The 26,279-nt window shown below is 31.0% G+C and overlaps 4 protein-coding genes across 5 annotated transcripts; 1 reads left to right on the top strand and 3 right to left on the bottom strand.

Moving 5' to 3' along the window:
- Window positions 1-259: 259 nt before the first annotated feature.
- Window positions 260-3,015, bottom strand: LOC112777349 (uncharacterized). The gene is made up of 2 exons (XM_025821701.3): window positions 2,059-3,015; window positions 260-627 (listed from the first exon to the last, which is right to left on the bottom strand). Exons 1-2 carry the CDS (start codon window positions 2,853-2,855, stop codon window positions 498-500), a joined length of 927 nt encoding a protein of 308 aa, XP_025677486.1. The 5' UTR covers window positions 2,856-3,015; the 3' UTR covers window positions 260-497.
- Window positions 3,016-7,155: 4,140 nt separating this feature from the next.
- On the bottom strand, window positions 7,156-11,213 carry LOC112776223 (uncharacterized). Of its 2 annotated transcripts, XM_025820289.3 has the most exons (7): window positions 10,729-11,213; window positions 9,394-9,542; window positions 8,543-8,996; window positions 8,389-8,451; window positions 8,134-8,214; window positions 7,618-7,676; window positions 7,156-7,535 (listed from the first exon to the last, which is right to left on the bottom strand). In XM_025820289.3, the coding sequence occupies exons 3-7, from the start codon at window positions 8,924-8,926 to the stop codon at window positions 7,478-7,480; spliced, it is 645 nt and encodes a 214-aa protein (XP_025676074.1). In that variant the 5' UTR covers window positions 8,927-8,996; window positions 9,394-9,542; window positions 10,729-11,213; the 3' UTR covers window positions 7,156-7,477. The 2 variants fall into 2 exon arrangements, with proteins under 2 accessions (XP_025676074.1, XP_025676075.1); XM_025820290.3 differs by lacking the exon at window positions 9,394-9,542.
- A 442-nt stretch (window positions 11,214-11,655) lies between these two features.
- Window positions 11,656-14,909, top strand: LOC112777578 (uncharacterized). Its single transcript, XM_025821974.2, has 2 exons — window positions 11,656-11,841; window positions 14,438-14,909. Exon 2 carries the CDS (start codon window positions 14,445-14,447, stop codon window positions 14,643-14,645), a length of 201 nt encoding a protein of 66 aa, XP_025677759.1. The 5' UTR covers window positions 11,656-11,841; window positions 14,438-14,444; the 3' UTR covers window positions 14,646-14,909.
- Window positions 14,910-22,305: 7,396 nt separating this feature from the next.
- On the bottom strand, window positions 22,306-26,068 carry LOC112776443 (protein indeterminate-domain 7). Its single transcript, XM_025820609.3, has 3 exons — window positions 25,229-26,068; window positions 24,737-25,133; window positions 22,306-23,492 (listed from the first exon to the last, which is right to left on the bottom strand). The coding sequence occupies exons 1-3, from the start codon at window positions 25,461-25,463 to the stop codon at window positions 22,523-22,525; spliced, it is 1,602 nt and encodes a 533-aa protein (XP_025676394.1). The 5' UTR covers window positions 25,464-26,068; the 3' UTR covers window positions 22,306-22,522.
- Between the last annotated feature and the right edge of the window lie 211 nt (window positions 26,069-26,279).

Here is a 26,279-nt window from a genome sequence, read left to right on the forward strand (position 1 = left end):
TATTTAAAAAGTTTAGTAAAACTGGGCCTTACTCTCTATCTTTTTCTATTGTCTTCTCTTCTTCGTTTTACTTTTTCCTTCTTCTACATATGCACTACTTCAAAGATAAACCTCACATTCTAAGACATTAACATATGTTAGTTGCCACTTGCCACTTTCCCATATACAAAAGGTCCTTCATGTAGTCTATGTTCTAATCAAAGTACTAATTGTGTATTTGCAATAATAATAGAACCTCAATGAAAAGAAAGTAGTATCCTTTATTAGAAGAGGGAATAAAATTAAAAGAGGAAAAAAAAATGAGATAGTCTTCTGTGATAGAAATAGTATTGCTACAGCCGCATTTATAGTTCCAAAACTTTTAATAAGCTCAAAAATAAAATGTGCTAAAATAAACATTCTTCTAATGACAACAAATGATGTGAAGATAAAAGAGAAAAAATAATGTATCTTCTACAATAATAATAATCTATATTGCTCTCTAATTATAATATATCTCAGCTAGTACAATTTGTGAGTGTAAACAAAGTTGCTGCACCTTTCAGATCATGGTCTTGAACTTGTTGGAAGCAATCAGTTTCTGCTTTTATTACAGCATCATCTATCTTAAACAAAACTGCTTCATCACTGCAAAATAATTAACATGATTAGATGATGTTTTATATGTATCAACTAGAAAAAGATTGAACATGGAAAATAATAGTAGTACATTCAATCATAGTAGATATTTGATTATTTCTTTAATTTATTGTTGGAATTAATATTGCCATTTACATATATCCAGTAAACAATTATTCCTAATCACATGCATTGGATGCATGCAATTCTTTCTCTAGTATAATTTCAGTCACTTTTAAATTTCAACATTGTGCATGCATGGAAAATTTTAAAATATTTGAGAGTTAATAAAAAATTAGTCTAGAATAATCTATTATTTATTTTATATTCATAAATTATTATTAAAATAAATAAATAATTTTAAATATAATAAATATAGAATTATACATTGTATTAATAATTAGTCAATTTTAAATAATAAATTATAAATACTAAATATTAAATTTTAATAATATTAAAATAAAATATTAACCTAAAATATTGAACAACATTATTAAAAAATATTTATTTTCTAATATTTCTCCTATTAACACTATTCAAAAGTTTAGATAGAGTAAAACATCTCAATTATTCCATTATTGCCGTTAAACACATTAGCCTTTTCGATAAGATTGTCTATCAAAGAGATAACTAACCAATGACGGGAAGGAGACAATGATCCCCTAAATTAATAATTTATACACAGTAAATCTTTATTTTTTTTTAATTTAATCTTTCTTTAATTTTAATTTTTTATCTTTAATTTATATTTTTCATATTGACCCTCCTAAAAAAAATTTCTAGCTCATCCCTGTAAACAAACCACTCTAACGGCAACATTATCATCCTCGTAAGCAACAAAAAAATCACAACCACCAAATCTAGTTTGTTTTTGAGGAGATCATCATCATCACCAATTTGAATAACTCCCGTTATTGTTTCTGTACCTATTTTCAATTTTCTTAAAGAATTTTTTCTTTTTTCAATTTCATTTCTCAAAACTTGGTTCAAATTCACCCAATTCCAATATAACACCGGCACAAACAAAAGAACATACAAACACAAAAACCCCACACCTCAACGCAGCATAACATACAATAAGATTATATCCCCTTTTTTTTTTTTTGAGTGAAATGTATAGCTTCTTTGATGCAAAATAATTAACTGAATCAATGATATCATGAATTCTATACATTGAACTAATAAATTTTGTGAATCCAAACCATTGCAATTATTATATTACATATAAACAATTCACCTTTTTAGCTTGGATCTTTATTTGTGTAACCTAATTAATCAACTAGATCTGCTAAGGTCGTATCATATTTACTCATCACATAATTTTTGTAATCAAATCGAGACAAAATTATGATGATATAACATTTTTTCTTCAAATGAAAGAACATCCAGATCAAAAGAAAAGATAATGATAATAATGAACCATATATATATAAAACAAACCTGCGCTGAACTAAATCTTGAGGCTCAAATCCAAGTTCATTTCTGTCATCGGAAGGCATATCAAGCATTGGCTTATGATCATACTCATCACCAACACTACAGTTACTATTCTGCCCCTGCAACGACAACGACGATAGCGAATTTTGCATGGACCACATGTTAGCATGTTCTTGCAAAGGGGTACCGTTGTTGCTACTGCTATCATTCACCTCTTGCACCATCATACACTGCTCGTGATGCGGCATTTGTTGAAGGTAATGGTAATGGTTAACCCCATTACCACCAACAACAAGGCCGCCACCGCCACCAGAACTGTACAGCGTCAACGGATCTGAATTGATACTGTCATCTCCGTTGACGCTGACATTAATATTACTGGTGGCGGTTTGGTTATAAAGATGTTGGGCCTGTTGATGTTGGGCCTGGGCTCTAAGTATAGCCAATTGTTGAAGGACGAGCTCCAACTCGGCCAGGTGAAACTCGATCTGAGCCTGAAGATCTTGTACCATGCGATAGCAACCGCCAACGGGGTCCTTGGCTCGCATATCGGATTGAAAGATGATGGTTTTCATAGCTTCGTCCTTTTCGTGAGGATTAAGGACCTTGATGATCTTGGTGATGTTGCTTACGCCGAAAAGCTTGTGAGCGTTGAGGAACTGGCGTTGGCGGTCATGGGGGAAATAGGGGGCGAGAATGCAATCGGGAGCGCATTTGCGGCGTTGGTATTTGCAGGCAGCACAGGCCTGGGTGGTGCTGTTGCCAGTGCGTGTTGTAATGGTGGAGTTTGAGGAGCTCATGGCTTTTTGTGAGAGAGAAAAGGAGGAGAGACAGAAAAAGAAGGAGGGGAGTTTGAGATATCAACTGCGTCTCCGGCGGGGAGGGGATGAAAGAAGGTTAGGGGATGGGAATGGAAGCGTAGGGATGTTAGAAGGCTTCGGACTTTTTCTCCAATATCAGAGTTTCTCTTCCCTTAATTTCGAAGAATGCTGAAACTCATGGTTGATCCAGAGAAATGTTAGGAGTGGCATGACATGTATATATGCATGCATGCATGCATGTGTGTATCAGAGAAAGAGAGAGATCATAACGGATTCAATTGTGTCAATCGATATTTTTGGGTTATCCAATCACCATAGTATATATAATCAATTTTGCTAAGTACACGGTAACTTTTATAAATAATGTGAATAATAAATTTTAAAATTAATCTAATAAAATAAATAAATACTTCTCTCCAAATTATTTTATAAATATTAATATTAAAATAATTATATGCACACTTAGTAAATTAAATATTTAGTTATTATTAATTGTGTATGAATAAATTGAATTAAAAAAATAATTATTCAATTAAAAATAATGAACATAATTATCTATATATCTATTAAATTAAACATTCGACATATTCATTATTCACGTGATTTAGTATTCTTATTTTTTACTTATACTTTCCTATATATAATATATGTTAATTAAGCTTCTTATAGGTTTTGTTACACTTCAACATGGTAGTGCATATAGTGCTTAATTACCAAGTGTTATTATTTGACATTTGCGTTATGGTATATTAAGTTATTAACCAAAAAGAGAATATATAAAAAACAAGATATATAGTATAAGAATGAATTAAGAATCTTATGATATTGTCGATTTAAAGTTTTTTTTAAAGAATTATCATACATCTTTGTATCTCAATGTTATCTGTATCGATTATGTCATGGGTACACTAAAATTAATTATCAGTATAAAATATATATTAAAATATAAATATATTAAAAATAAATTAAATTACATATATATATTTATACATAAAAAAATTATAAGAAGACAATGAGAATAATAAATAATATAAATAATATAATAAAAAATTAAAATCATAAATAAGATGATTAATTAATTATTAATAATTTATATTTTAAAATTTAAAAAATAAAAATTTTAAATTAAACCAAATTACAAACGATACAGTTATGCCTAATATCACGCTAACCTCACTTTTCCAGAGTAACCAGTCGCAACTTCACTCCTCGCTCTCTGGTCCGACACTGCCCAAATTCTAGCTGCCGCTGCCTAGCCTTCTATCAACGTCGTCCAGCTTCTCTGTAGATGTCCAATTGCGCCGCACCGGCTGCCGCCCAGCCTCTTCGCCAACGTCTGATCGCGCCACACCAGCCCTAGAGAGCTTCCTTCACACTGCCCACTCGCAGCTGGCCGTGCAGCCTCCCCGCAGCCCACTGCGTTCATCGTCCCAGCATCACCATCCACGATAGATCCGATCAACATACATGAACGTACACGATTAAGGGAGTTTGATCATGGTTGCTTCTTCTGTTCATTCATCTCCTTCTTCTTCTACTTCAATGGCTAGTTTAGGATGGTCACTTTAGTATGTATGCAGATGATTATTTTAATTTTTATGTGAATGATTATTTTGATTGGATTGGGTTTAGTTATATATAATTAAAATATGTTGAATGTTCAATTCATTAATTACGCGGATGATTATATTTATCCTTAAGTGAATGGTTACTTTTACTAGGGGTGAGCAATATTGGCGGTGGCGTAGGACAAGCCAAGCAGGGACGGTGAATTGGGATGATTATTGATGAAAGTATGGGTGGCAGTCGGTTAAGAAATAAGAGGGTGTTGGAATGAAATGTTTGGTAAATTAGGGTTTGGAATGATTATTTTTTTTGAATAACTAATTAAGTGGATTTTTTTATTTAGGTAATTTGTGGAGTGTTTTTTATTTACATATATTAGACTAAATCTGCAGCTCATTGTTCACATTGTTTAGATTTTTTATTGTCTTTCTAATGGAATTGATACATAAATATATGGGTTATGCTAGGTAACCAATGACTTTGTTGAACAACATGAACAACCACCAATAAAATAAAAACACACTACACCTTCAAATTACCCACCTAAATTTTAATATTAGAATAACCATTCACACACCTAATGAAATGAACATTCCATATATCCATTGTTCATATTGTTTAATATTTTCATTGTTTACCTATACTTTTCCTAAATATATTAGTAGTTAATTTTAATAATGGATTTTAGTGTACAAATAATATTTTTCATCCGTTCTAACGATGAATTAAGGTCTCGTTTGGGAAGCTTTAAAAGTAACTTTTTTGAGTTTTTGACTTATGAAAAGTAGTAGTATTAATGTCGGGTGCAATTTTTAAAATCAAGTTGCAACTTTCTAAAAAACTATTTAGGAGTTTATAGAAAAGTTAAAAAAATGACTTCTCTCATAATACTACTATTTTTTTTATCACATTTCTATAAAATAAATATTTTTAGAACTAAAAATTTAAATACAAAATAATTTATTTATAAACTATTTTTAATATGGTTATAGTCAAATTTCACGTAGGAATCTTTTGTGCGACGTAACAATTAGCTATCGACGGAAAAGGAAATAATGCATGCATGGTGTGATAAGGGAAAATTACTCATTTGCCAATAGAAAGGAATCAACTTTAAGTAGTTAAAATTAGTCTTTTTTTTTTTTTAAATTAAAGTTTAGAGTTTAAATTTTAAAATTTATGGTTAAAAATTAAAAATTTAGGATTTAAAATTTATTATGAAAAAAAAGTTAGTTAATATTAACGAAAAATAATTAGATTTTTAATTGAATTTTTGAAAAATAATAATAATACCTTTTTATTTTAAATATACATAAGATAAAGTGTTCAAATTTGTACGTTCTTGTATACCGATTTCTCTCCCATAATGTTACCATAGTGTTTTTGGTATTGATTTCATCTCATTTTGCTTTTTGAAGGCATTATTGATATATTTAGTTTGCATGCGTAAGCGTAATGTTGAGGGAGAAAAGGAATGGGCATGAAGCATGGGATATGGTATGGTATGACATGACAAGGCATGATATGAAATTATGGATACATTTTTCAGTATCCACAGGTGGTGTAATATCCATATTCCAAGGAATAATGCAGTTAAAAAGTCAAGTCAAAATCTCATTTTACCTCAGGATATAATTATTGATTATATATTATATATTTTTCTTAACTACGAAGAGCGATTCATTTGGAGATGGTTCATTATAAAAGATAAGAGTCAATAGCAGTTTAATTATGTGCATTATGTTAATGTGGCTGATATTTCACTCCATTAACACCTACATCATATATTTTTGCATGCATGCAAATTATGCATGATTCGAAGCTTGCCATTGTATTTTTATTATAGGTTATACTAGCAAAATAATAACTCAAAATTATTTTATTTAACTCAACGTTCATGATTTTATATATATGACATTTATAATAACATATTTATTATATTTAATAGTATCCAATTATTTTAATAGTAATTTTAAAATACAAAACAAGTTATTCAGTGATAATTAAAGAATGCACAATAAGTTTTATTATATGGTTACAAACTTATGGTATCGATATTGATGTGGTAAATGGTAATGCACATTGGCAATGAATGAGTTCTTTGAGCTGAATGATAATAATCATAAACAAAAATATTATTTGTATACCAAAAACAGTCATTAGTTTTATATAAATACATGTATAATTTAATTTATTTTTAATGTATATTCGTATTTCAACATATATTTTATACTGATAAATACATGTATAATTTAATTTATTTTTAATGTGTATTCGTATTTCAACATATATTTTATACTGATGACTAACTTTAGTGCCTAATTTTAGTATATACATAGCATAACTTTAATCATAAATCATAATTGAGTATGGCTTTAGGTTTTTTTTTTTTTAATTTTTTTTTCATCTTTTGTGAAAATAATAACATCCTTCAATTTGAATAGTCAAACTATGAGATGTATTGCAACAAACCAACCCTCACGTGAATGACATTTGTTCGTTCTCATCGTAAATAGTAAAAACTAGTCATAAAATTAGTAATAGCGAGTTTTATCCTATATTTTCACAGAAATATTTTTCAGTGGATTGAAAAGCAGATCGAGAATTCGAGATAGACAGATAAGTTTCTCTCAATCCAATTTTATATTTGTAGTGTGAATTCTATAATTACTTTTTCTATTTTCTATCGACAACAAGACAGTGACACTCAACATCAATGAGAATGCTGTTCAGCTATGCACTTCTTGTGTTCTGTACTTTGATGATAATCAGATATACATGTGCTATCGGCTATCTTTCCATCAAGAAATAACTTTAAGCTACACCTATTAATCCTTGACTACATTGAGATTGTAGAACATAAATCTAATTCTGAGACATGCTCTTGAACAACGTATCAAGTGTAAATCTTAGCAATTTTGTTAATTTGAAGTTAGAAACTGGAGATACACATCTAGTAAAACAACGAAGCTACAATCTCTCGACAAACAATACAATATTTGTGGTTTTTAGCCAACCTGAAAATTGACAGGCTCCTATGGCTCAGACTTAACAAGCTCCTCGACAGAATTTCGGTAATTAGCAATCAAGTCTCTGTAACAAGGAGAAAAATGAATACGTGTTTAGCATCAAGCAACTCAATCAAACATAGATATCAGATAAACATAGCACTAACCTTCGTTGATTTAGCAATTGCTCACTTTCTTCTAGCTTCTTGTTCTGTCCCTCAACTGTCTGCATTTAGCATCATCCAGAAAGTACAAACTCATATTAGACCTAGAATAGTACCGGTATAAAACAGCAAGTTAAAGATTCAACTTTTCTACTGTTTAAAGAACAATCATATCAAGATGCAGAATAGAATATGTATCATTCTTCTTTTCTGTGTTGGTCGATGCATGTGTTTTTTTAATTATCATGCATAGGTTGGACACATAAGTATAAATGCTAAAACCTCAAACCCAGCTCAAGACACACATAAATACACAAGTGCACACATGAGTGCACCTAGTACCAAAACCATAATAAAATTATTCAGTTTCAGCACACTTTTGAAGCTAAATATTTAGAAGTTCAAGTGTTTAATTAAATATGCCTATCCTCTATGTAGCAACCAATATATGTAAAAGCAAAGCATAAAATAAGAAACATATTTTACAACAGAAACAGAAATTGCAGAATCGCTAAATACCATCGCCTTGGTGCTAATGGAGTCGGAGATTGAGTTCAACAGTTGCTGGCACTTCTCAAAATGGGTGCTCAATTCAGTGATCTATAACAACAAAACCAACCAAATATGACACAAATGACTATTCAAACTTTCAAACAACCCTCAATTGGGAAGTTCAATTGCCAAAACGAAAAAAGAAAAAAAAAGGTGATTGATATTGAACAAAACAATGAAAACAAGGCAAAAAAAATGAATGAAATTTAAAACATATCATACCAATGCATCTGACTGTTGATCTGGAGTCCCATGCTCGATAACCTCAGCCAAATTCTCAACCAGCTATACCCAAAAATAAAACTAAAAAATTAAATATAAATCATAACAAAGCAACAATAACAATGAAGTTAAGGGGAAACTGGGTTAAGGTTACATGTAAGAGGTGGTAGTGTGAGGCCAGTGATTGGTGAAGGTTCTGCTGCTGCTGCTGCTGCTGCTGTTGCTGTTGCTGTTGCTGTTGCAGCTGCTGCTGCTGCTGTTGTTGTTGCTGCTGCTGCTGCTGCTGCTGCAGAAGAAGTTGCTGTTGTTGTTGTTGTTGTTGTTGTTGTTGTTGTTGTTGTTGCTGATAAAGCTGCTGCTGTTGTTGGAATTGAGGCTGTTGAGGTTGCTGAAACGTTTGATGGAGAAACTGTTGTTGTTGCTGCTGCTGTTGCTGCTGGTGGAGATAGAGGGGATCTTGAGATTGAGAATGGGTTGGGGTGTTAGTGTTGTGGGTTGGGATCATTGTCCAGTTTCCTCCTGAAGAAAACTGATCCATCGATTCAATTCAATTCTGCCCTTTGCAAACACAGATTAGGGTTCGAGCACCAACAATACCACTATTGTTTCTACATTAACCACCAAATACCATTAGAAGTTTAGAGGATGCAAAAGCCCCTAATATTACTTGAAAAATACACAAAAGCAAAATTGACACATGAATGAATAATCACAGTATATGTTTGAACTATGAACTATGCAAAAGCCCTTCCAGCTCACCAATTACAAGAATAGGACTAGGTCTAAGTGAAAATAGTATAAATAAGAGTAAAACTAGTGTAATAATTGTATGCAACAGTGATGAAATGAAATTTCCTTCTCATTGACTATGTTCTTCTCTAATTCCTCTTCTAAATTATAATAATTCTTCTTCTCCCTTATTACACACTCATCCAAATATTCCCCCTGATTCTTAATTCCATTCATACACCATTCTTAAGATAACAGCAAGAACAACAAATATACCAGTGAGAGGACGATGCCGACGGAACGAAGAAACGCTGCAGCCAGAGGAAGGGAGGGAATCACAGCAGCAGAGTGAGAAGAGAAATCAGGGGCAGAGGATACGGCGAAGGCTGGGTTTCCTTTTCGACCTTTTTTTTTTCAATGGATAACTAACAAAAAAATTCATCTCTTTAATAAATGGTGAACTGTATTTATATTTATCAAGGTTCTGAAAACCGGACCGGTCATCAAACCGCTTTAGTCATTGGTTTATTGGTCTAACCGGTCTAACCGTGGTTTAACCGAAAAAACCGTTCCATGATAAAATAATAAGTAAATTATAAATAAACATCATAAAATATCTTTCAAATTTAAAACCCTACACAAACTATCACCAACTAAATGTAATTAATCATCAAAATATGCAAAATAATTGCAGTGCACAAGTTAAAGATAGACAATATTACCTTAACGTAATTGAGTCAAAAAGTAAAACAAAACAGGCTCTTTTAATTCTTTTATGCTTGTAGGCTTTAATATAATCATTAATATAATCATTATCATACAGAGGAACTTTGTTGAAGGAATTTATGGCAACCAAAATAGGCCCTGCTTTTGTCTGAATTGTACAAGATATGATTAACAAGGTTAAATATTGAAGTTAGTTAATCAGACCAAACAAGAATATTTCCCAGTTGTCTCACTGAGTCCAGCCAAATGAAAAAAACATCACTGTGTACTATCGTAATTCTAGATCATATCTTACTTTCCCATCAGGCAGTGAAACAACAGAAAGCAGTTCCAGAAGATGTTGTTATCTTAAAACTGATTTCAAAGCCTAGAAGCAGAGTGAAATTAAAAACATGAAGCATATAATAAATCAAAAGATCACCAATTGCAATTTTTTTAATAAGAACAGAAGTTAAGAACAATGAAAAATGAAGAAAGATTAACATTTTTCAACCCAATTTTAACAAAGCTCATCACAATGATTAACAACAACAAAAAGCACTGAAGGAACAGTGAATCAGTAACATGGGCAGTGCAAATTTAAAATTTAAAAGTTATCAATTTAAAATCTATCATCAAATACAATCAGTGAGCAAAGCCAATCAACCAAGCACTCACTGAGCATTCTGTTATGATTCTGTGACTAGGAAGCAACAAATTCAGCAACAAATTCAAGTTACAGCAACAAATTTAACAAATCTTAGTAAAGTCCCGATTTACAGCAACATTTAGATCAGCAACAAGGCAAATTTATTGATTAGCAATTTTTTCGGCAACATGCAAAAATACAGGGAGAAGGGAAATCTGGAGAAGAGAGAACAGGGAAGCGATGGTGCAGGGACTCACCAACGGTCGACGGCGAGTCAGCGACCACCCCACGGAAGGCGACGAAGCAAGAGACAACCCCACGAGTTGCTTCTGCCGCCGGCGACGAGACAGGCGAACCACGAGATGCCAGTGACTGAGACGAGACTCGAGTGACACTGGGAGGCAGATTCGAGCAGAGACAACCACAGACGACGAGCAGCAACCAACGCGCACAGCTCGAGCACTCACTGGCGGAGGGAGGCGCGAGCAGCCGAGCACAGAGGAGAGAGGCGAGATGCGAGCAAACGACGCGGAGGATCCGGCGAGAGGCCCGAGAGCACGAAGACGGTAGTTCTTGAGTGCGACGGACGGCGGCAGCAATCTCCCACTCCGACAGACGGCGACGACGATTGGTGGAGGCTGCTAGGGTTTGGTTTCTTTGGCTGCTAGGGCATTTGCTGCAGAAAGGAGTTGGAGAAGTGGGGGATAAGTGGATAACGCGTCACGCGTGCAATCTTTTCCCTTTCAACAAAGGAAACGACGTCGTTTATGTAAACCGGCCGGCTTCCGATCCGATCTGACCGACCAGTTACTGGCCGGTTTAACGGTTCTCGAACGGTTTTAAATTGAGCGGTTTTACAAACTGGATCGGACCATTTTTATGATCGGTTTCCGATTCAACCGGTTCGACCGATCGGTCCTATCCAATTTTTAAAATTGATATTTATACTTGATAAATAAACTGTACTCCTAATTAGAAATTTTGTAAAATAAAATTTGATTTTTAAATAATTTTATTTTTTAATTTTATTTATAAAAAAATACATCAACATTTAATTTACAAATCTTTTATAAATATATATTTAATTATTTTTATTGTAGTTATAAATCTCTCAAGGAAAGGACAAATTTGTTGTTTATCTCTAAAAAATATACTGTTCAATACATGAAACGACGTTGTCGTTTGGAGCAGCCGCATTGCGCCCTCACCGCAACCTTGAACATTACAGACCTTATATCTAGGTCCGAGGGACAAGGCAAGGAACACAGCGGGGCGAGCATTAGATTCGTCGTTGCACTGTCCTCTTTCCTCTTCACATTTCCCTCAAAGGTTTCATCTTTCACGTGGATCCACCTCCATTTCACTTTCAGGTTTGATTTTTTTTTTTTTTTTTGGTACTTGAACTTGCTGTATCAGCTGCAAATGCCGTCATTCTCAATTCAGCTATCCTTTGTAATAATTAACTCTTGTTTAGGCTCAGAATATTAATACAATTAGAGGATTAATTAACTCTTGATTGATTATGTGAATTAAAAGAGGGGGGGGGGGGATTATGAATTTGGTGAGGTTCTTTAGTTAGGATTGTTTATGATAGTTTATCATCTGTAAATTCAAAACTAAATACCTAATTAGAGTTCCGTGAATTAAGTATGATCAAAAGTAGGGGGTTTTTAAGCTTCATGCTTCAACTATCTTGATGTCTAATCAGATATTAGGAAATGAAAAAAAAGGGGAGAAGAAAAACTGTTACATAGATATGGATTCAGTACCCATACCCTATACATATAAGAGTAGGATTATGAAATTTTTGCCAAAAAGTACGGTACGAGAGGGTATATATAACATTTTTTTTTCATTATAATACTTTGAATAGTAAGTGCCCAACAACTACTAGTATCCGGTACAAGTAAAATAGCCATTTAGAAATGCCTATGCTTCAAAGTAGAAGAGGAAGAAGAAACCTTATTTACAAAATTTTATATTCATGACTAGAAAATGCCTTTCACATAGTTTTATGAGGGGATATGTAAAAGTTCTAATGCTATCTTACTTTCCCAACAGAATTTACATAAATTTTGATTCGGGCAGCTATGCGACTTCTGTGCCAGACTTACCCATTTTATCTTTCTCTTCATGCATATCTTGGGCGATACAATTGTGTCCAAATCTTGCAAGACAATCGTATCTGAAATTGTGATCTAGGGAGATGCATTGATTGCAATGCTTAGTGCAGAAGTAGGTTAACTGAAAAAATGTATCTGCTCTGGTGGTGTTGTAGAGATTTTTTCCTCAAGTCAATATAGCAAGGATAAAGCTCAATAGATCGATTGAATGGGGGTAAAGTTTATGTTTCTTGTGTTGAATCTGTTTTAGCTTGTGGCAAGCCATCCCGGTTGCCAAAATGGAGGAATACTGGTTATCTATTTGCAAAAGAGTCATAGTTGCTAAGAACTATAGTTGTAATTTGAAACTGACTTTGGTGATCTGATCTAAACTTCAACACCGAATAGCTTTGATTCTGGGTGCATTAAGTAAACCATTTTAGTACTGGCTAACTTTGACAAAATCAAATTCACACTAGCTGATGAGTTCTTGATGGCACCTTGATTCCCTTTTCTTGTAATGATTATTGATTATTGGTGAATAGAAATGTCTCGAAGTTACAATGAAAATATAAAGCTCTACACACAGGACCAACAAGAATTAGTGTTGATAGGATTAAAGTGAAAAGTAATTATTCAGTGCTCTAACTGCAGCAAGATACAAAATTTAGGAACAGAGAACAAAGCTTATCAACATCTGTGCCCTCAAGTTAGACCCTGCTTTTGATTGAAGATCATGATATTCATGATTAGAATGGCAAATAGCAAGTGTTAGGGAATAAGTAATATAATATAGTGTTAGTGGCCTTGGGCTTATGTTAGTCTTAAAATGTGTTTTATTCCTCAGTATAAATAGACAAGATGACTCCCATAATTAAGTTAGTCACTCCTTTTACTCTCTTTCTCTAATTTCAAGCATGCCTGGTCATACCAGGTGAAATTGGCTCTGTGTACCATTCAATGCTATTGAGAGATCTTTAAAAAGGCCAACATTCGAAGGAAGATGAAATATGGTTTTAAACTGATGTCAATGGCCCAATTCTAGTAATGTTTTAAAGACCATCAACTTCTGAAAGGGATAAGTCTTTTATGACGTCTTATATTGTTTAGACCTACCATTTGTCAGATGATTCTATAAACCAAATTTGATCATAATTTAAAATTTTTGGATAGAATACATACAATCAAAAGTAATGTTCCATAATTCTCTAGTTGGACTTGTTCTGTAAGAACAGGTGCCAATTATAGGAGAATCAACAAATATTAAATGAGTAAACCTCTAGGACTTGAGCAAAAGAGGCAGTTTCATCCTCTTCCTGGTATGTATTATTCACTGCAAAAACAGAAAATGTGTACAATAGTGGTAGCCTGTTAGATGTTGAGTCTCTCTCCTAAATCTGATTCTATTTCAGCTTTCTAACAGCACTCTTCGTCTCTCCCACACCCTGTATAGTTCTAAGTTCTAACAACCTCACTCCCGTGCCATTGCCAACTCAGCACACTTGGTTACAAATGTGCACCCGTACTCTTCCTTAATTCTGTGTCTATTTTCTTATTTCACCCTTTCTTTCATGCACTCTATTAAGCGAGTTACTAAGTTTTGTGAATACTTGTATTGCGCTTGAAAATGGTTTCATGATTGCTATTGTACACATTTTTTGTATGAGAAAGGCCTTTCATTTTTAGAGGGTTAAATAGTAATCCTTGAAAGTTCATAGTTTATTGCTGGCATGCATTTACATTGATGTTGCTGATTGACGGAAACCGGGGTTTTCTTTGTGTATGGAAATGGCATTCCTATGCTAATATGTAATAAACTTGCTCAGTATGCAAGTTGGTGTCAATCTGATTTGCTCTTTTGCAGGTAGAATATGGCAATAAAACCAACAGTTGCATTGAGAGCTATACTTGTTGGAGGGGTTGCAGCATTCGCTAAAATAGCCGGCGCAATGAAGGCAGCAGGTGGTGTAAAAATGGGCGCAGCTGCGGCTGCAATGACAGCAGCAGCAACCGCAGCTGTGGCAGGATCAAAACAAGAACAAAAAGATGCTCCTCAACAGTCTCCAAAATAATGTATCTTTATCTGTTTCCGGATTTCTTTATGTAGATTAGTTGAATCTTCCCCGAGTTTTATGGGAACAAAGAGAGCCATTTGCGGATTGTGATATAAACAGATGGTGAATATAATAACCACTTCAAATGTTCTGTTAGATATGGAATCATGGAGTCTTAAATGAAGCTGTACACTCAGCTGAGTAGTGTGTTTTAGATGTTGTAAATTTTATTTTGCAAAATGACGACTTTGCAGTGAATTTATTTTATTTTATTTTTTTCAATTTTCCTGTGCCAGTTTATGTTTGTATTTTTATATAAAGTTTATTTTAATACTTAATAACACGATTTCATTTTTGCATAATGATTAGTTATTTAATGTTGATTATGCTGGCTTCCACAATGTTAAAAGTAGTATGGAATGGTCTAGTGGTGAAGGGTTTATGTAGTATGTATGAAGTTATAGTTTTAAACTTCATTGCTATAAATGTAACAAAAAAAAATGGTAGTTGCAACCTTTGGGGGAAATGTTGGTTGTGCTTGCAATTGAGTTAGAACGTGGAGTTGGAAACTGATGCTAGAAGTGCATAGAAGGACAATAGAACAGTGTTCGGAACATTATGCTATATAGCTTGAATTTTAGGCACTTTAAATGTAATTGATTCCTACACATTAAACAAGGTGTTGATAACTTTAGCAAAATTTGCTAGAGAATCTAAGAGAAACGGAAATGGATCAATTTTTTGTTTCACTTGAGAGGATAAAATGTTATCTCTCATCATACATTTTATAGGTAGGACCAAGAGAAAACATTGAACGATTATAAATTACACTTTATTCTTCCAATTGAAAAAAAAAAATTGAGATGATCTATTCACAATAAAAACAGGTTTGGTTTAGTTTATAAGAGGAGAGGTAAGTAGTCTAATTGCTAGTTTTAGTTGTTTTAGTTCTTGCTTGCTATTAATTTACTATCTGTTTGATCTCTTTGAGCTGCACTAACAGCCATAAGGGCAATAGTCTTAGTCCTAGTTGCTGCCTATAAATACTAGTTGATTAGTTAGTTTTAGTTTTTGTAAAATTTCTGTTAGATCTGTTAGAATAGGAGAGGAAGAACTCCCTCCATAGTTGGTAGTTTCACCAGTGTATTTCAATGAGAGACTGATTTGCAATTTCTAATTCATCAATAAAGCCTCTAAATCTATCGGAATCCTTGGGTGAGTCTTGGGTGGGTTAAGCTCCTAACTCTCTTTTGCATATTAATAGTCAAGATTATAACATAAATTTTTAATAACGTTTATTTTATGTAGTGTAAAATATACTTTTTGAGATGCTGTCTTAGCAACTCAATAATTAAATTCTAAAGATATAATTAAAACATATTTGAAACATCAGAAATAAAATTTAAAATAAAATAAATGTTAAAGATAATTTTAAAATATTTTAAAAACTTTTAAGATATTTTATTCTTTTGTTTAAGTAGTCATGTTAAGCATAGTTATAAAAATCGAACTAGACCAGCTGGTTTAACTGAAAAATCAATGAACCGAATTTTAATCCGATTCGGTTTACTCATTTGGCTGTCTAAGGAAGTTGTGCTTCTAAGTACAATATTTGACAAATACTAATTATATAGTATACATAAATATCTAATTTAATTTAATTTTTTATTTTTATATTTTTCAAATTAATTATATTTTAATTATATACCATTATTAATATAAATATAAATTTCACTAAAAATTTATTAATTTACTTTATCTATTTTATTGCTAGTATTGTGATTAAGGTTATTTGTTTTGATATTAGTGTTAAAATCTACTGATATTATAGTTAGATAATAGGCTTTGTGAATTAATCATTTTTTTTATTGTGTCAAATTAAGATACTATTGTAGTATTACTGATAAATTTTATGGTTTTTTATATTAGTTATTTTTAGAAGTGGAGACTTGATTCTTCATAAAATGTTGGTGAAAATATGTATTTCAAATTTTAATTTTAAGTTTTTAACTATTTTATATTTTATATTTTATAGTTACGTGAGATCGGTTTTATCGGTTCAACCAATAATTTATCGGTTGAACTAATAAATCAGTGAACCAATAATTTAACTGGTTCGATCACTGATTCGATTCTAACAACTATGATGTTAAGTAATTAACTTTTTTTAGTTAATATTAGTCAATTTTTTAAAAATTATTTTATTTATTTTAAATTATAAACTTAAATACTAAAATTAATTAATATTAGCTGACTAAAATTGAGTTGCTATACTTTCTCTTTAAGGAGTTATAAGTTATAACATTTGACTATCCATGTATCTCAATTAGAATTTAGTAGTGCGTAGTTTGTAGCACTGTAGCAGTACTTTGAGTGCGAGAGTGGAGCCGTTTGAAAAAATGGATCCTTTTAATTTTTTTAATAATCAAAGAAAGAAAGTGTAATTTTTTATTTTTTAATATTTTTTTTATATTTTTTAAATCTTACTTATAAAATTAATAATAAATAATTATATTTTATTCTTTTAATTATTAAAAAAGATTGAGAAGATCACCACCAAAAAAATTGAGGTTGGTGTCGGACAAGAGCACGAGGAATACGAATAGGATAGATGACTGAAAATGTTAACAGCAACCCATGTGAATCAAAATCAGAATACCATTTCCCTCCATTTCTTTCTCTTTATTCATGCCCTCACACACACCTGTCCTTTTTTTACTCTATTTTGAACCAAAATTAAGTTGAGATTTTAAGCATATAAAAAAATTATTATACAAATGCAAACAAGTTTTATTATTGATCTATTATAAATTTAATTATTCTATTGATTGACTATTTAGTTAAAAGAATGTAAATAAATATGTATAAATTGATTTAGGATGTGTTTGGTAATTACGTTTGAAGGAAAAAGTACGTTAGAACTTTTTGAAAGCTTCAATTTTTTATTTGGCTAATTTTTTTTAATTTTTTTCATAAAATCACGTCTACAAGAAGTAATAATTTCTAATTTTTCCGTTGCACTAACGTGCTTTTAGCATTACCTTCAACATTTATTTTTCTTTTACCAACTTTATTTTTTATACATGTTATTGCATTATTTATAAAATTCTTATTATTTCTCTATAATTTTTTTATTATTTATTATTTATATTTTTTATTAATTTTTTATTTGACATTATATATTTTTATAGTTATAATTTTTATGTATTATATTTATTATTATCTTTTTATAATAGAATTTATTGATCCCATTAGGTAAAATAAATTAAACAAAAAAATTAACCATAAATGATAATAATAATAATAGTTAAAAATTATAACCTACTAAAAAAAATACTAAGAATATTAAAAATATACTATATAAAAAACATAAAAAAATGTATAAAAAAAATTAAATATGTATAAAAAAATAACATTATAATTTAATGTCATGTCCTTTTAAGTAATTATCTATCTAAAAGTGATTTTAACTAATATTATCCAAACAATATTTATTTTATTAAAATCAATTTTGATAAAGAATTGCTAAACATAAATCATGTTGAGTTACTTCTACCCAAAATCAATTCTATAAAATCACTTTTATTCAAACTCCAATTTGACAAACCACAATCTAAACACACACTTAGTGATTGATTTTAATATACATGTAATTTTATATATATATAAATATGTGTGTGTTTTTAATAAAAAATATTTTAACAATACAATTCCTTGATAGAATATTGATTGCCAACTTGATTTTGATAATTATGTAACACTCATATCAAAGCAAAAATGAGTAGTATAGTATATGGTGGGTAATAATGCTCATATGAATATAAAATCAAATAGTGTCTATAATGCAATATTATCTCACTAAGACACTAACTAATACTTTGTTTTTTTTTTCTCTCCTATAAAATATAGTATTGTCTCAGTAACTTAATAAAGTAGTCTTTTTATTATATAAATTTTCAAAATCCTATCCACTATTTGGCTATAATCTCTAATAAATTGTTATATACTAATGCAACATTTTGAAAATCTTTTTAAATTATAATTTTATTAATATATGAAATACATGGAAATTAAAACAAGAATAAGCCCACACGCCAATTAATTATAACTCAAATGACATAGTCTTTTCATACTCATCTAAAATATCGCGAATTCGAATCTCCTTATCTTTAGTAAAAGAAAAAAAAAGCCCACACAGGGTGTAGAAACTGGTCCAATCATATATAGGTGAAGATAAACACACATACATAATTACACTACATATATAGATGAGTTGGAGAAGAAAGTGATGGAGGCTTATATAGTCAAACACAAAAGGTGACATTGATTTTGGCCAAAGGAGATGGAAGAAAAGAAAAAGGCATCTTTATAATCTTTTTACAACGACAAGTCAACTAGGATTATGGCTCAATATATATACATGCCCATCAATAAACAGAAAAAACACATACAACAAACAAATACCCTTCAATCATTCTGGCAACTCTTTCAGCTTTTAGAGCTACCAATATCCACTTATTAATTATTATTGTTGTTTTTGCATTCTTATTACCTTGTGACTTTTAATTCAGATTTTTTTTTCCAGCCAAAAAGCACTCCCAACAAATCACATCTACACCCAATATAAACAGTATAATATAGTACATAATGTTTTTGTTAATTATTATTATAAAGAATTTTATATATATTTAACTAAGTTTATTATTAGTATGTAGTTATTATGACATCATATAAGTGTAAAGATAAAGACAAGACAAAAATTGTATATTATTGTAATTCTTTATTATTTTTATTTTTAGAAGAACAAAAATACAATGAATTTATAATGTTACAATTATCTTCACCTCCAAACAAACATTTTTATATTTTGATTACACATGTATATATTATATTATGTATGTTAAAAATTCAAGATAATAACTCAAGAGAGAATTTGCTATGTAGATACTATTATATGAATAAACAATAAAAAATGTTTATTTACATGTCAAAGAATATTTTTCACAGCCGTACAATCAGGGGAGGAGCTAGATAAAATATTAAAGAAGACCAAAAATATTTACACAATAAAATAAGACTAAAATAAAATTTTATGGGGTTAAACTGAAATTTACATATAATTTATATGTAAAAATTTAAAATTAGGGTGACCATTGCCCCCTTTTTATGTACGTAGCTTTGTCCCTGCATACAATCACAATCGTTTTCTAAGATGACTATTTATACGATTAATTTAAAAGATAATTATTTTTGTTAATGTTGTGTTATGTGATTAAATGTATGTGTAAAATAATTTTACACTGACAGTGCATCAAAATTAAATTCAATCTAAATATAATAAAAAAACTTAACCTAATATATTTTTCTTTTAGACAAATTGAACATTTTAATAAATATATATAATAAAACTAATACTTAATTAAAAAATTAAAAATGAAAACTTTACATTTTTATTTTTAATCATACAAAAAAAAAAAAAAATTGAAGACACTAGTTACAAAATCTAGCAAGAATGTATGGCTAAGAAAGAGTGTGCTTTTTGCTGTATCTATATTCTCTAGCTACCAGCTTAGCTAGCCCACCACCCTTTCCCTTTACATTGTTTAGTTGTGTCTGCACCTTCCCTATCTCACACAAAGATAACTCACTACTTACATGAAAATGACAAACATGCAATTATACCATATCATTTCTATATCTTTAGCCTAGCTTCTTCATCAATTAACCAAAGACATTTTTAAACAAAAATCAAACACAATTTATTAGTTTCCCTTCTCATGTAAAGGTAGGAGAATATAATAATATGGGTAGGATCATAGATTATTGGTACGTACTATGTATATTTGTCCCTTTTTTTTAATCCTTTCCTTTTCATGTGTGTATGATGGAGGCTCAGTACACAAGAGCATTGGGATTCAGAGGAATCTTTCGCTGCAGAGATGTTTTGCCTTTACAAAACCAATGAAAGTTGAGGTGGTAACGCCACTTTCAATGCATGCTTAGCTTGTTTATTATTACTATATCAATTCTCAATTTATCAATATATTACTTACATTGACTTAATAATGTGAAAAAGCATATATAGTCTAAGCTAGGAGTTTAGGGATAAGCATATCTGTCTCGCATTTCTCTTCTTGTAAAGTTCCTACTTAAACACACATGTAATTATTACCCTAATGATATGTATATATACCTTAAGAATATATAATAATAATAATAATAATAATAATAATAATAATAATAATAATTAGTCCCATATAATGTAATTATAATTATGTGTTTTAGTAGAAATAAAATATTAAAAATTATATTTTCCTTAGATTTTACTAAATATTATTTGGTAGAAAATATAAAACTATTGAATCTAAAAACAAGTAGGTCATATATATTTTTTAATTTATTTATAATTGAATATTTATTAATTTTTTTTGTCAAAATCTTGTTACTACATTTATTTATTTAAATTTATTACTACTAGTGAATTGATAGGTATATACTTCCATCCATATCAATTCACTTGTTCTATTTTTTAAATTCTGAAAATAAATTGATTAATTAAATAATAGATATAATCTTGTATTTTAAAGAAAAAACTGTAATTTAATATAAGTGAGGAGAAGATGACATACTTACTTAGGTCTCTTTTTTAATATTTTAATTTTCAAATGCTGCTATTAAAAATATATTAGTAGACTTAACATGATAATTTAAGATAATGATCTGAGTAGAAATAAATTAAACTAAAACTAACTTATCACATTTAATTTCTATAATTAAACCACAAAACAAAAAAACATTAGTTTACAAGCTAACATGCATGCACATCTGTCATATTAACGAATGCTCCCTCTTCTGAAGAATCCAATGCTTAATAATATATGCTCCCCTACCATATAATATATAATTAACAAACTTTATTCGGACATATTTTCTCTCCATACCTATATCTATATAATATTTTGTTGCCTCTTGCTAACAAAAACATGTGTGGCCATACAGTTTTGTTGTTTTGTATTCATGTTTTTGTTGTGATTGTGAATATAAGATTCAAATTAAAGCAACAATTATATTTATTTTTATATCCCAATTAATCATTATCACCTAAATTAAACTAATCATTGTTGTCTAATTATCTTATTTTGAAATATAGTAAATGTAGGGACTTTCCCCAGTACCTAATATTGTTCCAATACTTAACCAAAGAGTTATATATAAGAAAATTATGTGTAATTTTTAAATAGGCATGCATCTTTTAGTTGAATAAAAAAAATTAAATCCCATAACTACATATATAGAAGGTTCGGTGGAATTATAAATTTATGTTCATAGACAATGCAAAATTGTAATTTTTAACTCTCAATAATTGAATGAAGCATAAACAAGCTTAATATTTGAAATTATACAGATATTTAATTATATATTTGTAAAATAACTCTCTCACACACTTGCTACAAAAAATTAAAATAAAATGAAAAAGCCCAAATGAATAATTTAATTGAATAAAAATATAAAATTACATAGTGGATCTATATTAAAATCTCTTTATGTTGGTTCCATTAGGCCTATAAAAAACTCTTAACTTTCAATAATGATAAGAAAATAGTGTAATTTATGTTATTTTGCTATCTATTGATGATGATCCAATAATGATTCTTAATCTATCTATCCATGGACATAATTGAGTATCCAAAATAAGTACTTAAGGAACTAAGATTGTAGAACGTCCTTCCCTTTGGGAAGATTTACACAATATCATCAACAAAAACTAAAAGCTAAATACAAAAAGTAACAGAATAAAACAAAATTATATATTAATGATTAAGAAAAAAGAAAAGTAAATCCATATACACATTAAGATTGACCTAATAATTAACCTTAATTAATTAATTAATTAATTACCAATGCTTTTGAGGTAGGTTTTGCTGATCATTCATACAGTTTCCCATAGCAGCAATGTTGAGAATGTCACTATGGGAAAGTGGCCTTAGACCCAAGAAATCCCTCGTCAACTCTTCTTTTGCACCGCCGCCACGGCCACCACCACGGTCATTGGCGGTGGTGGTTGTTGCCTTTGGAAGAGTATCATGCAACAAGAAGTTATTATTATTATTGCCATCATTACCATTACCGTTACCATTATCATCACCATCTTTCTTTGTGATATTATTATTACTAACAAGAATTCCACCAAAGGGATCATCAAACTGTGCCGCTTCAAATCCAGAAGAGAAAGAGTTCATCATCATGACATCATGAAGAAGAGAAGAAGAAGAAGAAGGAGCAGCAGTTGTGGTGGTAGTGGTGGTGGTGGTTGTGGTGATATGGTTATGGTTATGGTGGTGGTGATCACGTGAGGACAAATTCAAAGGAAAGTGATTAAGAGTGGCAGAAGGATTAACAGACACGTGACTTTGATGGTGGGGCCCAATGCTGCTGCTCATGGTTGCACCCATCTGAGCTGCTTTTTGCAGCAAAGCTGTTGCTGACATGTGAGCTGAAGGGTACCCTTCAATTGTGGGACCACCAACACCTACAAGCCTAGGGTTAGGGTTTGGATTTGGATTTGGGTTCTCATTATTTTCATGGAGATTCAAAAAGTCTTGACCTTGATGATTATTTTGTGATGGGGTTGGAGTATTACTACTACTACTGCTACTTCCAAGCCATGGGGGTAGTTCTGTCCTAACAAGGTTGAAACTTTGGTGGTGTAACTGTAATGGCTCTTTCTTCAATGGGAAAATTTGGGGATTATTGAATTGATGATGAAGTTGGGGTATTGTTGTTGTTGAAGTGGTGGTGGTGGTTCTTGCTGTCTCTTGTGCAAGTGCATCACAGAAGGCTCTGTGGGTTATGAAACTGTCCCTCCTGTAATTGAAGAAAGAGAGAGAGAAAGAGAGATCATATCAGAAAAGAGAATCACAAACAAACACACACAAGAAAACAAAAACTAATGAAAGATGTTACTTAAAGTGTTAGTACTATTGTGTTGTGTATGACACTCACACACTACACTACTCCAGAAATTATTCAAACACCATTATATTTATCTTTCTCTCTCTCTCTCTCTCTCTCTCTGTCTTTCCAATTTAAAAACAAAAACAAAAAAATTAAACAAAGGAAATTATCTGGGAGTACTTAAAGAGTGGATAGTGCATGTTAGGTGGTACATTTAATTTAAAAAAAAAAAAAAAACAAACTAAGAATCTGCACTCTCATGAGGTGTTTATACTTTATGGGAGACTTCTATATTAATGAAATAAAAGGTCCATTCAATAGTGTATCATGTCTCATCTGTCCTCCTATATATCCAAGAAGAAAATGTTTACACTCTTTCTATTTTAAAACACCAATCATTTTAGAATTTAGAAACATAAATTATATTAATTTTTTTCCAACCCCATTAACAAAACTGCTAACAAGTATTGGTAATTCTAACAAACTATTGTATATATTAAAGACTTCAAAACTTTTCTCTATTGGAATAAATTTTCACTTCTAATATCTCTAGCATATGTTCAGAGACCAATTTACCATAGAAACCGAAAGAAATGAACAAAATAAATAAATAATAAATGATTTCAAATAATAATTCAAACACCATATCTCAGTCAACCTCGGATTTCAAAAATCCCATCCTTCATAAATGAGAGTATAGATGTTGGTCTGACACTAGTGGTGAATAAAAATTAACTAGAACTCATAGTAGTAGTAGTAAATTTCACATGTCATTCATTATTTTCCTAATTTATCATTTCTTTTTTTTATTATTATTACTTAATTTTCTTAAGCATTTATGTCATCCTCTTCTGCATTTTTTGCCATAAAAATTTAGTTAACTTTAATATTCACCTAGCAGCCCACCAAAATCAAAACATATACACAAGTTTCAAACTCACTAATTATATCATTGACAAATTAATTATCAAAACAAAATAACCAAAAACAACTGCATCTAAATTTTCATCGCTCTTAAAATATACTTCAAATCTTTACCACTTAACACCACATATCTTATCTTACAGAAGACAGATGATTCAGTAATTTTAATCGATGATTTCAATGTTCACATTTTATATAGTTTGAATGATACAAGAATAGTAGTTAGTTACCTTGAGAAGAGAGTTCCACAGTCACATCTGTACTCTCTAGTGCCACAGGTCTTGGAATGCGCTTTCCAATCAGATTGAACTGCATACTTCTTTGAACACTTCTCACACTTCCACTTCTTCTCACCATGCTTCCTACAGAAGTGTTTCTTGATCCCAGTCAAGTCCCCCAGGGCCCGTGACGGGTCGTGGTGGACGCAACTGGGTTCAGGACACACGTACACTTTCTTCCTTATCTCTTTGCTTGTTCTCTGCTTCAGCTTCCATGGTAGGTTGTGGCCTCTTCTGTGGAGTTGTAGGTTTTGGTCTCTCTGGAACCCTTTGTTGCAGATCTCACACATGAATCTGTTTGTTGCTAAGAGAGATTTTGGAGATAAAGCTATTACCTCAGCATCTGGGTCTGAACCAATTAGAAGGAAAAAGAAAAACATCTTTAATTACATAATAACTCTCAAGAAAAAGAAAGGAAAAGAAGCTAAGGAAGAAGAAGGGAACCTGGGTTGCCGGGAAGGTTTCTCTTTTTCTTTGATGGTGGCTGTGTAGAAGTGTCAGATGATGTTGGTGGTGGAGTCATGAAGGTTCCAATTTCAGTTCTTGTACCTGAGGAAACACTGTTATTACCTTCGTTTGAAGCTGAAGTCAAATTAGACATGTTTTCTTCCACTACCACCACTTGTTGCTGCTGCTGATTTTGTTGTTGTTGGAATATCAAACTCTTCATCATGCTCATATAATTAATTACTTGATTTCAAATAAGCCTCTAAGAATGGTAGCTATGTATATATATATGTCTACGTATGAGCCATAGATCTTTTTGTTTTTGGTTTCTGGGATCTAGAGGAGAAAGGTTGCCGAAAACAGAAAAAGTAGGAAAAAGAAGTGAAGTGCAGTAATAGAGTTGATACTTGATAGTTGATAATGAGGAAAATGGTATCTGAAATCCGGGTGAAAAGAAAGGGAAAAAGGAAAGGGAAAAGTTTGATGAATATATAGTATTCTTCTCTCTCTCTTGAATGAATGAAAGTGATTTGGTTTCACACTAAGCTTAAGGCAGTGGTGGTTTTGGCAGTGAGGCAAAGAGACAAGTAGTAGTTTTGGTTTTTATTGAAATGAAGAGATGAGAAGGGAAGAGAAGAGAAGTGGAAGAAGCTTAGGAGGAGAAGGAGGAGGAGAGTGAAATATTATGTTTAGTTTTATAAAGCTAAGATGAGAGAAAATCCAATTACGGCCACACAAATATGAACAAAAAATATAGACAGAGAGAGAGAGAGGGGGAAAAAAAAGGTGTGGATGAGAAGGGTTTTAATTTGTTTGCAGTAGAAATTAGAAAATCACAAGGAGGAGGGGAACCCTACTGCTAACATACACACACTCTCTTAACACCTTGTATTAACAAAAATGTTTTTGGTAGACTAATATCAATAATTAATATTAGTATGTATATAAATACATTTATAATTTAATTTATTTTTAATATATATTTTATACTCGTAATTTATTTTGATAGTTAATTTTGATGGTACATATAGCATAGTTATTATGTTAA

Source organism: Arachis hypogaea, chromosome 19, assembly GCF_003086295.3.
Source record: "Arachis hypogaea cultivar Tifrunner chromosome 19, arahy.Tifrunner.gnm2.J5K5, whole genome shotgun sequence".
Taxonomy (NCBI): Eukaryota; Viridiplantae; Streptophyta; class Magnoliopsida; order Fabales; family Fabaceae; genus Arachis; species Arachis hypogaea.